We start from the raw sequence: 15,021 nt of genomic DNA on the forward strand, positions 1-15,021 counted from the left end.
CTATCTCTCAACAAATTATGTAACTTTTATCTTATTGGATCGTGTAACGTCCTCAACTGACAATATAAACGGGTAACCAAAATTTTCTAAGCATTCAACATATAAAAGCAAAAATCCTTCCATATTTTGTAATATTATTAATTTCACCAATGTTCTTTATGTATATTTAATAAATTCCTTAATTTATAAAAAATTAATCAAGAATTTACATATTCAGGCAAAGCTTTTAATATGCATAAAGATTTATTTTCATAAAATATGCATCATTCCATATGAGTACGAAATTCAAAATGTCAGATAAAAATATATTAAGATTATTTTTAAAAAAATACTTACTTTCTTCATTTGAAACAGTTCCTTTTAAACAAAGTGCGCTTGACAAAAGAGTGCTCAACAAAACTGTAATAAAACTAATTTCCATCCTTTCTTAATTTGTTTTCGTCGTTAAAATAGATATAAATTATGATTAAATAACTTATTTTTGAAACATAGTTTCCAACTTTAAAAATTATCGTCTGCTAGAAAAATGCAAATATATTAGAGTTCGTTTTGGTTTTCAATGTCGTTTGAAAATAGAAGTCTACTGAAAAGATGAGGAAACATCTGTCACGATTGGTATTATTATGTCATATTGTTCATCGTAACATTAGCATCATTTCAAGTAATTTCTTTCTTCTAACTACAGAAGGACGTTGCATTGAAAATGAACATTTGTAGAATCGTTCGTTCAACACGGAGCCAATATAGAAAGCTTAATATCAATTTTATCACTTGGGAATTCGAGGGAAAAATTAATTGCAGATTACTTTAGAATAACGAATCTGTGTGTATAAACGAACGAACTGTGTATATATTAGAGAGATAATGAAAGAAAAAGTTGATAAGATTAACAGAAAAAATAGTGTTAAAGTTTTCTAACCCGATGATGTAATATTGTGAACTTGAACTGTTACGTCACGAAATGATTAACTTTGTAAATAAGGTATCTGATTGCGTTCAGCGCATTATAAACTTAATCATTACATTGCATTGCATTATAAATTTAAAGAAAAGTTTAAGAATTTATAAACTATTTTTCAAAATAAGGATTGCTTATGAAAGTTAAACAACTAAAGTTTTGTATTCGGATTTTGTATAATATTAGCTATGTCTTGAACTAAATAATGAATGTTTATGACAGCTATATAAGTTCAAAATAAGGATTGCTTATGAAAGTTATACAACTAAATTTTTATATGTGGATTTTGTATAATAATAGCTATGTCTTGAACTAAATTTGAGCTCAAAAACAACAAATTTCGAGTTAGCAACTTTACAACAGTTGATTCTAAATATTCTTACTTAAAGCATGATAAAAATCACGAATTCTTGTTTAGACCTCAGTTTTCAGTTCGAAACATCGCTAATATTATATAAAATCCACATACAAAACTTTAGTTGTATAACTTCAATAAACATTCGTTATTTATTTCAAAACATAGCTAATATTATACAAAATCCACATATAAAACTTTACTTGTATAGCTGTCATAAACATTCGTTATTTAGTTCAAGACATAGCTAATATTATACAAAATCCACATACAAAACTTTAGTTGCATAACTTTTATAAGCAATCCTTATTTAGTTCAAACTATTGCTAATATTGTACAAAATCCTTGTACAAAACTTCAAAGAATTTTATAATAAACTTTTTTTTGTAATGTGTCTTGCGAAATTTTCTCAAAATCAAAATTTTTCAGAGGTGCAAGAAAATTCTGAAATGTAAAAAAACTTTAGCGAAAAAAATTTTATTTCTGACAATGAATTTTCTTTGTCTTGACATAATTTATGCAAATGAAAGGAGATTAAAATACTCATAACATAAAGAAAAATATTTAAATTTTGTTTCGGGAGTTTACTTTCGGATTCGGTTTTTCCTCGGTCAACATACAAAAAAAAAACAGCCATAGCTTCATTTCTACAATTCAGAGATACATAATTTAAAGGCTTTTGAATAGCTGATGGACTAAAATTCAAATATTGTTAATAATCAAAATTGGCGGTTTTTACCTAAAGGAAAATAGTGAACATCATTTTTCAAAATTCATTTATATTTTACTTTTTAATAAAAAAAATTGTTACTTAGAGGTTTTAATCTTTATTATTTGGAAAATTTATTATAAATTCTACCGTATCTTACTCTTTGTTTCAGAATTGTAAACTTCAAAAAATATCTGTTAGAAATAATATTTACTCTAGCAAAAAAAGGTGGAACAGGCAATTAAAAAATTTATTAGAAACGTTCACTCTGCTATCAATCTTTAAAATGGTAGCTCACACTTCTGAGTTGCAGCTAATTGTAGCCGAACAAAAGTGCTTACTCTAGTAAAAAAGTAATCTAACACAAAAAAAGTTCATACCTGGACGTTATCAAATTTTAGAATTCAGATGTAGTCTTGTAGAAGTTCTCAGAACTTAAAAGAAAAGTAAGCTCTCTGTTTTGCTTAATTCAGTAAGAGAATTGGTAAAGATACGTATCCTGCCACGGCCAAATATTTAAGAAACTAAAGGAATTAAGTTTGAAGGAATGTTTAGCTTCTGGACTAATTTCATTTTAATGAACCCTTATGATCTCTGAAATGTTGAAAATAAAGGTAACTTAGTTAAAATCTTAACAGCAATCAAAACAAACAAGAAAATGAAAGGGATATATTTTTTCCAAGATGAGTGGTTTTCTTTTTTAGGTATTTCACACTTCAACCACAACCTTTAAGTGTAATTTTTTTAAAAAAAATTAAGATATCCTTGCTGAATAATTTGAAAAATATTTCCACATAATTTATACTTCTACATATCCAAATATAAAAGGCTGTGATTCAACCAAGTGGTTTAGAACTTTAATTAAAAATATTTCAAAAAGTGGAATTTTTCGAATTATACTGTGAATGCCTCACTTTTTAGTCTCAACTTAATGTGATAAGATTAAAATTTTTATTATAAAAGTGAAAGAAAGTAGGAATTGCGCAACTGTTTTGAATAATAAAAACATAGGTTTTTATAAATATGAGTTTTTACGAAAAGTTTACGTTATGCCCAGTAAACTATAAAATATATGTGAAAAATTATTTTTTAAGACATTTAGAAGGTGCTAAAAATGAAATGAATTATTTATTTTTAAGTAGGGATTAACACTCGTAGTTTGTTGCCTGTAAGAATAGCATTTGTTTTGTATATAATATGAAAATAATGAATTTGCATATAATATGTAATAATATGAAAATAATGAATCTGTATATAATATGTAATAATATGAAAATAATGAATTTGTTTACAATATGTTATAATTTGAAAATAATGAATTTGTATATAATATGTAATAATATGAAAATAATAAATTTGTATATAATATGTAATTATGTGAAAATAATTTATAAAGCGCAGCGAGATACTTTTTATTTTGCAAATTTTCAGCATTAAGGCTAAGTTGTGCAAAATTTAGGAACTTCTGAAAAACTTTCCTTAGAAAAAAATCCAAATAAGGAGTTTTAAGAACTTCCTTTACTTTAACAATAGAGAACGACAGTCTCTAACTAAGAATAGAAATAGTTATAGCAAATAAAAAAAGGAAATGTAAATAAATTCCTTCTTAAACTTTGCGTGCAAATCTGATGTTTTATTATAATCAAATTTATGTGGTAAAAAGAATTTATTGCATTGATTAATAAATAACATGTCTGAAATATGAAACAAATAATTCAACTTTCATAGCTTCTTTGTAAAAAGTGTTAAACGCTTTCATATTCCTGATAAAAAAGCCTCTTCAATAATTGTAATTTTGATATCGGTAATAAATTTCGCATTTCTTTAAGCTAAAAGCTATCGATTTTTGAGGAAGGGTAAAATCAATAACAATTGTCAGTAAAGGTAAATGGGTTTTCGAAAGGATTGAAAAGATCTTAAAGAAAATTTCTTTTCATTGTACAATTGATTTTATAATTTTCTCACATTTTTCCGAATAGTATAGTTATCATCACATGACATTTATCAACACTAACCATAGAATAGCAGCACCATCATCACATATATGAACTCTCTGTGGTATAAGATAAGTTTGTGATTTATAAGATTGATTTCCTATAGAATATCTAACGAAAACATCAAGTTTGTTAATAAAGATAAGCGATAACATTAAAGTTCTCAAATCAACGTATTTCTGTAGCAAAAATTGCGTACAAGTTTTAGTGTTACATTGGGGTATAATCTTCAGAACAAACTGCAAGATATGGCGATAAAAAATTACAAAGTAGCAGTTTGAAGTAAATGTTTAAAATAACTTACAGTTATAAACATTATTTACTTCACACTGCTCATTTAAAATATTTTTTACCTTCACCTATCTCTATTTTATGTCGAGAATGATGTCATGATGTAGAATCAATACTTGTCTGCAATTTTAACCACTGAAATATGCTATTTTGGGAATTTTATTGTTGGATATTATTTTTAATATCATTTCCAAAAGGTGTTTTTAATCTTTACAGAATTAATTGAAGAAATTGGTAAGAAATTTGCAATGCATAGCAATAATAAAATAAAAAGTTAAAATCTTCCCAATATTTGTTACGATAACTTTATTTATACGATAAATATTTTCTCCTTTTATTTAAAAATTTAATAATTGGCAATATAGTTTTACAGCCAGTAAGGAAACAGTGAATCACGAGCATAATCACAATTACAGGTAAACATGATCATTATTTCATGTATTCTTAATTATAATCATGATTATATAATATTAGATGAGAAATTCTGAATCAAAACAGCCATGTAGTCGAGAGAAAATTTTTGCAATTGCATTGCTTATTTACCATGCTTAGATATCTGCCAGTAATTATTTATTTCGATATAAAGTCGAGTTTATGATTTCATGATTGTATTGTAATCATAGATCGCATAGCTTTTGATACTCTCGATTTCTAGTAATAGTTAATTATAATTGTTTGTAATTGTGGCAACATTTGTAATCAAATTTATTATGAACCTTAAACAGCTACATTTTTTACTAATTCTGAAAAGAATTATAATATATATTTCTGAAATCACTTACTTTTTTTATCACATTAAAAAAGCGTAATTTTTAGGCTATGATTTTTTTCTTTACAAAAAAATGTACAAAAAATAAATAAATAATGAATAGAAACTCTTTGTTAAAATTTGATAAAGCAAAAAAAATGAATAATCATATAATCGATCATTACAAATTGCAAGAAAAAAAATATTTAAAGAATAAATGGGAAACAAATATCATTTTTCTAAACAAATTTTTCGTATCTTTTTAAAAATTATTATCCTACAAAGCTAAAATTTAGATAAAATTTGAATCCACTTATCCTTTAAGACTAAACACATAATACGTAATAAAAGCAAGTCAGAGATAACACTGAGGAACAAATATTTTATTGCATTTATGCAAGTACTTACCTAACTAACTATACAAAATCATATAATAACTATACAAGATCTTCTGTAATAAAGGTGTGGGGATTACAAATCTGAAATTAGTTTTGTTCTGAAAGATGCAGATTTTTCAAAATGATATTTTTAGTTTAGATAACTTTTTGTCTAAATGAAGAAATTTATAAAGAACGTAATAGGTTGATATACATACTTATACACTCCATAGAAAATGACATTTAAGACAAAAAGGCATATGATTTTATCTTATCGCTTCATAAACTGAAATGTATTTTTGCCTTTTCCTACCACTCTTTACGTAGCAGAGAAGTGGGAACACTTAGTATTCACTTGAAGGAACTTTAAAAAAATTCTAGTTAGATATTTTTTAATTATTGAATTGCATCCCTAATGTAATTAATTTTTAAATTTGAATTTTTTTTTCATAAAATAAACTATAACACCCAAAAAATAATGTTTAAAAAATAATTGTGCGCAAAAACTTTTAAAAACATTACATCGTTTCTTCATTATCAAACAGTAATTTTCTACTACTTTGAATAAAAAAATTTTGCACATACAGACTCTTTTTAAGAGAGATGATTTTGTCATGCATTAAAAAAAGAAAAAAGAAAGAAAAAAATGTTAATGCACAGTTTGTTATTCATTCAACTGTGTAAATAAAAAGAATAACTTGTCAGCTATAATAGACCTTGTTTCTTGATTTCTTAGAAAGAAAGAAAAAATCAGAAATGTGCAGTGGATGTAGGTGTTAAAAAAGTCATTTAAAAAACGACATTAAAAAATATTTAGATGTGCATAATATAAGCTTCTGGGTAATAAAGTTTTTTTTCTTTTTTTTGTATATACTAGTAATTTTATTTACGGTTAAATCACAAAAAAGATACTTTTATTAATTTTATCTAAACATTTTTCATAGTACAGTTCAAATGGTAGAGACAAATATTATTGTACATTTTTGCATTGTACATTACATTTGCAATAGCAATAGGAAAAATGTAATGATGATGATTATAAAATGAAAATTATAGTAAAAATAAAAAAATTTGAATCGAATATTGATCTAAAAAAATAAGAGAAACGAACAACCCACTTTTTTAAAAAAATAATAATTAAAAAGATTTTAAATTAATAACTAAACTAAAAATATAATAATAAACTATATAATAACAATAACAATAAGCTGAAAATTAAATAAATTTCATATGGCAGTATCAAATATATTTATTTACACTCATACAATAAATACTAATAAACAATTTGGGAGATCTTGGATTTAGATACCGTCTTGGACAGATTTATATTGTAAAAGGACTTTAGTAAGGGGTTTTCATAATTTTATAAGTCAAATTTAATTTGTTCTCACAACTTTTACAGAACTACCAGAAAAGGTATTAACACATTCCGAGTTAAACAGAATTAAAAGGAATTTTTGAAAGTAAATGTAGCACACATGAAATTTTTATTCGTTTGGTAATATTAACTTACTTTTAGATTTTACACACGAAAAATATTATTGGTTGTTATTCTTAAAATAAACAATGTAACATTCAATAAATATATTATTCAACATAATAATAAGACTCTAAACAAAGAAACGAAGGCGTTTTAAAGTCACCTAAATTTACAAAAACAACAACGAATCATCTAAAAAAAATGTTTTTATCATTAAACAATAGTAACGAAAGACTAATGATTATGATTGACACGCGTAAGCATAATGAAATGTTAGTAGTCACTGATATGCGATGTCACTGATATTTAATGAAAATAAACTAAGCGAAATTATGGTACATTCATTTAAAACTTTCGTTAACTATGTATATAACGTTTGTTAAAAATGGTATACTTTATTTTTAACACTACACGTGATAAAAAAGAACTATCATCAAACAACGATAACAGAAAATTTTATGACTGTGATTATTATACGCAAGTGTAATGAAGACATCAAATACAAGCTTTTTTTTCGCTGATCTATATGAAAAGTAAACATAAATAAATCATGAAGTACACCAATTTAGAATCTTTATTTTAAACAAAGAAAACTAAATAACTGAACTATGTCTATTATTTACACTTTTGAAAGAAGACACTTGATCAAATGTTATCAAATAATAATAAGGCAAAACACTTAGCAGAGAGCTTTCTGAATTCCCCCATCAGCGATGCCTAAGGAAAATGAATTACTTTAGAACATTTTATTTCTGCTTGCATTTTTGAAATAAATCTCTTTTGGTACTTCTTTTGAACTTCATCCCTAACAAGGAAAAATTAAAAAAAATGTAAATTTTTCCCCCTTCCAATTTGATACAGTAGTCGTGCTTAAATAAAAAAAAATTTCAAATTTTATAGTTATGATTTATATAAGCTACTTTGTGCGCGATCCACAAAAATGTAGATTATACTATACTGCCTTCTGTTCCATTTCTTCTATTTGATAATACAGAAAACCAGATTTTTAAATTTTTAATACTAAAGATAAATTTTAAAAATTTAAAATTTCTTCCCTAGATATATTTAAAAAATTCAACTCCTCCCTAGAGTTCTAGGAATGAGGATCCCTAGCAAATGTTTTTTTTTACCCACCCTCATGACGACTATGCAGTTTTAAAAAATAGCAACTATGTAAACAATTCTTTGGCAATGATATCCGTTCTATTTCAAAAATTTTGATTTTGCTACCATACATTCGTTTTTATTTCTTCGAAGTCTTAATTCAAGAAAAAAAATATGTACTTCTTTATTTTTAAACACTCGAATTAAAAAGAAAATATTTCATACATTTTAACAAAGGATTTAAAACAGAGTCTTTTAAAAAGTACTAAATATCACACGTGACAACAATACTGTTAAAAATAAAGTTTTTTATTGTGATTTTAAATTTATGCGTTCCAGCATAGATATGATTTGAGAATCAAGTTTATAAATTCAATGAATTAAAATTCTAAAATGATTTAAATTTGCGTCTACCTAATATGTGCGTCAATAGATCGCTAGAAATAATTGCTTCTCGAGACTGTCATGCCAATGGTGTCATCCTTATTATAAACACAAAATGGCATTGTTTATATGCCTTAAGATAACTGTAAAAATATTATTATTTATAATTGCATAATTTATGACTGTTATAGTTTTCTTTAACGTTTCAAAGTAATAATTAGATAATTAAAAAAATGATTTATCCTGAACTTGTAGAGAGTGATTAACTTTAAGTAAGAAAATGTGAAATAAATAATAATAACGAAATCTGATGACAATAAGTTATTAAAAGTCCATTAGTTATTTAAATAAGAAAAAAAAAATAACTCGAGAGCATGAAAAAAATTTAGATTAATGATAAAATAAGATTAATGCTTTACAAAGAGTTGAAATTCATTCGCTTTTTAGTGAAGAACAAAATTAATTAAAGAGTTCAGGAAAGAAAAGTCTATTTAAAGCATTTTGCAGCCTACAAAATAAGTCCATATGGCAGTTGCAGTTAATTTCAGGGCAGTCAGAGAAGACTGCGTAGCATAAATAGACCAAGCATGATTGCAGTGTTCTTTATTGGATCCTATGCAGGATGCGTAAGCCATGGCATGAGGTATGTAGGACTGTTCATGGACTCCGTGAAAGAGATGAGCCATAGGACCACGAGCATATACAGGGACATCTTCTGATCCATGGGTTTCTAAATCATGTGGAACCAAAGCATCTTGTTGAAATTCTGGATTCACTTTAAAAGAAAAGTATTTAATTCACTTACGAAGAAAAGTATTTAATTAAATATCAAATCAAATCATAGCTTCTAAGACTGTGCACTCAAGATAATTTCGGATAGTGAATCAATTAAAAGAAGTGATTCTTACAATAATTTTTTGCAAAAAACAAGGGGAAATGAAAAAGTCATGACGTAAAAACCTAATTAAAGCATTTTCATGCCTACAAAGTAAATCCATATGGCAATTGCAGTTAATTTCAAAGAAGTCAGTGAAGACTGCGTAGCATAAATGGACCAAGCATGATTACAGTGTTCTTTGTTGGTTCCTATGCAGGATGCGTAAGCCATGGCATGAGGTATGTAAGACTGTTCATGAACGCCATGAAAGAGATGAGCCATGGGTCCTCGTGCATATACGGGGACGTCTTCTGACCCATGGGTGTCAAATTCACGTGGGACCAAAGTATCTTGTTGAAATTCTGAGTTCACTTTAAAAGAAAAACATTTAATATGCACAAACAAACACACAAAATAATTAAAAAGCACAAAATAATTTAAAAGTGCGAAACATAAATAAAACAGAAAGCGATAATCAGAAAGTAACAAAAGTAAAGAAACAGAAAGCAATGAACAAAACGCACCAGCAGTAGTAAGCAATGAAGCAAAAGCAACAAAAAGGCTACGGCGTTGAACATTTGTAGTCGTAAACCCAAAAATTGGGTCGACTGTTCAACGGCGGTCATAAAATAAAATAAAAACAGAAATCAAAACAAAAGCTAAGAAACAAACAGCAGCAAAAGCAAAAAAGTGCACGAAACTCGTGAATTCTACAAAAAGCAATACGGACAAAAAGTAACAAAAGCAACGAAACAGAAAGTAAGGAATGAATAAAAGCTACAGAAATCAATGAAACATACAGAATAACGAAATAGAAAGCAAGAAAACGAATTACAAAAGCAACGAAAGCATGAGCACACATAAAAATTTTTAAATGTCACACAGCTGTTTTAATGCTTACTGTTTTGTTTCAACAAACAATTATTTAGCATTGATGAATTTAAACAGTTTTTCGTGGCTTTTTATTGAAGCATTAAAAAGCAACGAAACATAAAATACATACGACAAGGAAATAGAAAACAACAAAAGCATAAACACTAATAAAAATTACTAGTTGACATAAAACTGTTTCAATGTTCATTCTGTTCAGTGCTGGCTGAGACACAGAACAGCTCCACAGTTGCAATCTGTATATATATATATATATATATATATATATATATATATATATATATATATATATATATATATATATATATATATATATATATATATATATATATATATATATATATATATATATATATATATATATATATATATATATATATATATATATATATATATATATATATATATATATATATATATATATATATATATATATATATATATATATATATATATATATATATATATATATATAAATTATAATTGTACGAATGCAAAGTTCTCAGATAGTAATTGACAATAATTAAAAAAGTTTTTCATTTAATTTTTTTCTTAGCCTTACATAATTTTTGTTTTTTAATATTTAGAATAGTTTGTTTAATAGTACGGGGCCAAAGGAATACTTCCTGTTATATTTAAATCACTCTGAAATGCGCGAAAATCCTAAAGCTATGTGGAAGTAAAAAGTAATTATTAAACTTTCGTTGAAAAAGAGATTTAAAAACATTACCATCAGCAAGATTATTAATAATAATAATATATTGACATCTCTCATACATAATATCATTACTTTTACTAGAGGATAATGCGAATGTCCAAAATCTGTTGACTGTCAGCGAACATATATTTAGTCACTTCGTTAAATATCTGAAATCTGGTGAATGTTGGTACACGCATGCTTGGCGTATGTCTGTAATATTTATAAATGTCCTTAGTTCTCACTTCAACCGGAAAATATCGACATTTTCCTATATAATCGAGATATAATGATATTTGGAAAAAAAATTTTTAATTGCAGTCCACTAACAGTGCATTCAGAGTATTGTCATTGCCAATGTTGGTGCAAAATATTAATAGTTTTCAAAATTTTTCTGACACTCACCAATACAACAGCAAAAATACTGAAGAACGTCGCCGCTTGCAGATTTCAGTATTTAGCAGTAACATAGACATTTTTAAATACAACAAAATAATGTGAAAAAAGTAAAGAAAGAAGATCTTCTCAGCAAAAGTTATAACTTACTAGCTTCATCATTGGTTAAGTTGCGGTCCCGGGCATTTTTCTTGTAGCCTGGTCCATTTAGGTAACCCAAAGTAGTAAAAGTCAAATTGTCTATGTCTGAGACACCACCAATGCCTACAAATGAAAGATCGTTTGATTTTGTAAACTCCAATCGATTCTAGTACACCCTAAGGAATTTCTCGGAAAGAATGGTTAAATAACAATTTATTTAATTGTTATTTTACCACATTTAAATAAAATAGTAAAAAACCATAAGAAATATGGTATTCAAATTGTTAAGTGTGAGAAAAATAGTTTATAACGTTCACCTAATACGGCCAAACATATAGAATTTTATCACACTATCTAGACGCACTGATGAAACTACTTGGTTCGTTGCAGCTAATTTGTCAATTTCATGATTGACGGAACGGGATTTCTAGTCCCAGCGTTGACACCACAATATTTCCTCCATTCTCTTCAATGCATGAAGAGTGCCCAGAATTATTTTTGCACGCCCTAATTTGTAGCTATTATAATGTGATAGTCTCATTCACGCACAGATGGTAGCACCCTAAAGCTGCTTAACACAAAAAAGTCTATAGTATTTCTCATCTCTCACGATAAGTGAAACAACCAGATAAACTAATAAAACCACATTCCATTATTCATTAGATAAAACACAACTAAACTTTTAAACATACCTAACAAAGAGCCTATCTCAAATATCCAGTTAAATGAATTCTTTTACTGTGTTGAAACCATACTAGTTGTAGATGGTTAAAAAATGGTTTAGTTTTGTATTCACGGTTTTTAACCATTTAAGTTGTAAATTAGTGGTAAGGTTTCAAAACAATAAAAGTAAAATATGCCCTTTACCTTAAACTTAACGGTTAATTAGCTGGACAGATTGTTTCTGGTTTATTTACCGTCATTTTAGAATGAAAATTCTAACAGTGCAGGTATTACTTAATATATTCAGTTAAGTAAATTTGCATGTTAATCTGCCAAGAAGAATGACAAGAATTCTATTATGTTTGTTTTAAATTAATTTGAAAACTTGTGAAATAGTTTTCACACTTATTGTCTAAATCGTCAAAAATAACCACTAGTTCTTTCTTTCGTTCGTAGAGGGAAAAAGATAACTTTAAACAGTGTAAGGCAGAAATTATCCAGCACACATTGTAAAAAGTTTCGGATAAAATTACAATATACAGCAACCGGCCCTTTGGGAGCTCCATCCGTAAAATCCACTTAGCCATAAAATTCTTTTTTACCGTAAGTATTATACTATAATTTCTACAGCAATATTTATTTAATTAAAAAGTTAATTAGAGTAATGATTCAATGATTTTAACATAATTATTTTTGTAAAAATTACGGTATATCAGAGTTTTTGTTCCGAAACATTTGCTCGGTAAAAAAAGGATTCCGGTAAAAAAAAGGATTTTTCGTTAAAGAGTCACGACACACTGAGTAGCGGTAATTTTTACTGGAATTTAATCGATAATTTTTTTGCAATGCAATCACTATAAAAAGAGAAAAAAAACGTGAATAAAGCACAAATAAAGAAACAAAAATGGATATGCTATAGCTTCTGTCATATAAACAAGGACCTTGCTCAGCGTATAAGCACACATTTTGAGTTCAGACCAGTGTTTCCCAACCTCTTTTGTGCCATGCCCCACCTAAACCTTTCTAAAAATCTTATGCCCCCCTATGTAACATATACATAATTTTTAATATTAAAAATTTAAATTGCTCACTTAAGAAACTTAAATGATAGATTTTTGGAAGAAATCACTAGGAAATTGTTAACGAAACACAGTAAATAAATTTTAAAAACATATAATGAAAAACTAAAATTCAAATTCGATATAATTTTAATAAGGATTTTTCTATAGTAATTTAATATTTTAGTTTAGTGAGATCCTTGCACTGGATGCTTGCTGAACAGAGATTTCATGTTAGGTTCCAATTTGGTTAGCTTAAGTCTCCTCGTTGTGTTATATCCAGACGATTTCTTTTTTTACCAGTAAATCATTTACAGCACTAAATCCACATTCAGCAAAATATGAAGATGGAAGCGGTAACAATAGTTTTCTTGCACATTTGGTTGAATTCGGGTATTTGATTTCTGTTTCCTGGCAAACCCATGTCATTACTCCTTTTATATTAAATGAAGTCTTAACTGACTCATCATTCTGCGAGTTCTTCTTGAAACTGCATATTTGATATGTCAGACAAATCCACTAACATTGGCTGCATCATTCATGATGGTTGTTGTAGTTAATTTACGTCGCACTAGATCTGCACAATGAGCTATTGGCGTCGGTCTGGGAAACTTCCCTGAGGATTATCCGAAGACAAGCCATCACAATTTTGATCCTCTGCAGAGGGGATGGCGCCCCAGCTTCGGTAGCCCATTAACCTGCACGCGAAGTTGAGCACTTTATGGTAGAACAGTTTAACGAGGACCTATACCGCTCACCCTCGGTCTCTACGCAGACTGATCCAAGTGGTCTCCCACCCGCACACTGACCGCAGCCAGTGATGCTTGACTTCGGTGATCTTCTGGGAACCGTGTCTTAACGATCAGTGCACTGCGGGACTCATCCATGTTGGAAAATCAATTTATTTTAAATCAGAAAATCTTTTTTTAAATCAGTTGATAGAATTTTTTAATGACAATAACAAGTAAAGCGGTATCATTTACTTCACATTTTTGGAGCCAATGAAACTGTTTAAAGTTTTTGTTGTTAATATATTTCTGACATAACTCAATAAAGGCAATGAAACCAAATATCGTGGCTTTTGTATCAACAAGAGTTTTATTTGTTCCTTGAAGTCGCTTATTTAATAAATTTAGTTTTTCAAAGATATCGGCTAAATAACTTACAAATGCTTTACCATCTACAGTTAACAGATACTTCATTTCAGGTTTGTCGCTTAAAAAATCACTAAGAGTATCAAACAATTCCATAAATCTTTTCAAGCAGTTCCTTTTTGAGAGCAATCTTACTTCAGTGTGAGGTAAAGGTCTCACATGGTCTGCCTTTTGTTCTTCACAGAACAGCTTGAAGAGACGCTCACATTTGGCTTTAGCTTTAATAGCATTGATACCCTTTATTACTGATATGTAGTACTTCATTTAGAACAGGCGAGATGTTTTTAGCTACCAAGTTTTCCCTGTGAATAACACAATGCACAAGAATCATTTCTGGATTCTCATCTTTCATCAATTTTAAGCAACCATTTTTTTTGCCCATCATATTAGAAGCACCATCTGCAGCACAAGGTGTTATATTTTTCATTGGTATATTATTGACATCTAAGTAGTTTTTTAGCTTATTATATATATCTTTGGAGGTAATGGTGCTTTCTAATCTTTTACTGAACAATATTTATACAGCAAAATGCCGTTTATCAATATATCTTACGTAAGTTATCAATACTGCCACACTGTCTATCAAAGTTGATTCATCCATTTGCATTGAGAATTTTCTTGCTTTCAACTTTTCAACAAGTTGTTTCTCAATATCTTCACTCATTTCGTCTATTCTTCAGATGCGAACAACTGCATTGTTTAGCGAGATTTTAAAGCGTGCGGGGATCCACGCGAAGCCTGCCG

General features: G+C 27.9%; 2 protein-coding genes across 3 annotated transcripts in view; both read right to left on the reverse strand.

Moving 5' to 3' along the window:
• The window catches only part of LOC107444737 (alkaline phosphatase), a 30,452-nt gene extending 29,585 nt beyond the window's left edge, over positions 1-867 (reverse strand). Inside the window, exon 1 of the mRNA XM_071179871.2 lies at positions 337-867. Coding sequence (XP_071035972.2) covers positions 337-421 — 85 coding nt within the window. The 5' untranslated portion in view covers positions 422-867. The remainder of the gene's footprint in view (positions 1-336) is intronic.
• A 4,556-nt stretch (positions 868-5,423) lies between these two features.
• The window catches only part of LOC139425366 (alkaline phosphatase), a 33,695-nt gene continuing 24,097 nt past the window's right edge, over positions 5,424-15,021 (reverse strand). Inside the window, exons 8-9 of one of the 2 annotated variants that reach the window (XM_071179865.2) lie at positions 11,412-11,525; positions 5,424-9,175 (exon numbers count right to left, since the gene is read on the reverse strand). In XM_071179865.2, the coding sequence (XP_071035966.2) occupies positions 8,892-9,175; positions 11,412-11,525 (398 nt within the window). In that variant the 3' untranslated portion in view covers positions 5,424-8,891. Of the gene's footprint in view, positions 9,649-11,411; positions 11,526-15,021 lie in introns of both variants that reach the window. The other variant, XM_071179869.2, reaches the window with a different exon arrangement.

This window comes from Parasteatoda tepidariorum, chromosome 1 (genome assembly GCF_982258835.1).
Source record: "Parasteatoda tepidariorum strain Cologne lab strain chromosome 1, Ptep-v5.0, whole genome shotgun sequence".
NCBI lineage: Eukaryota > Metazoa > Arthropoda > Arachnida > Araneae > Theridiidae > Parasteatoda > Parasteatoda tepidariorum.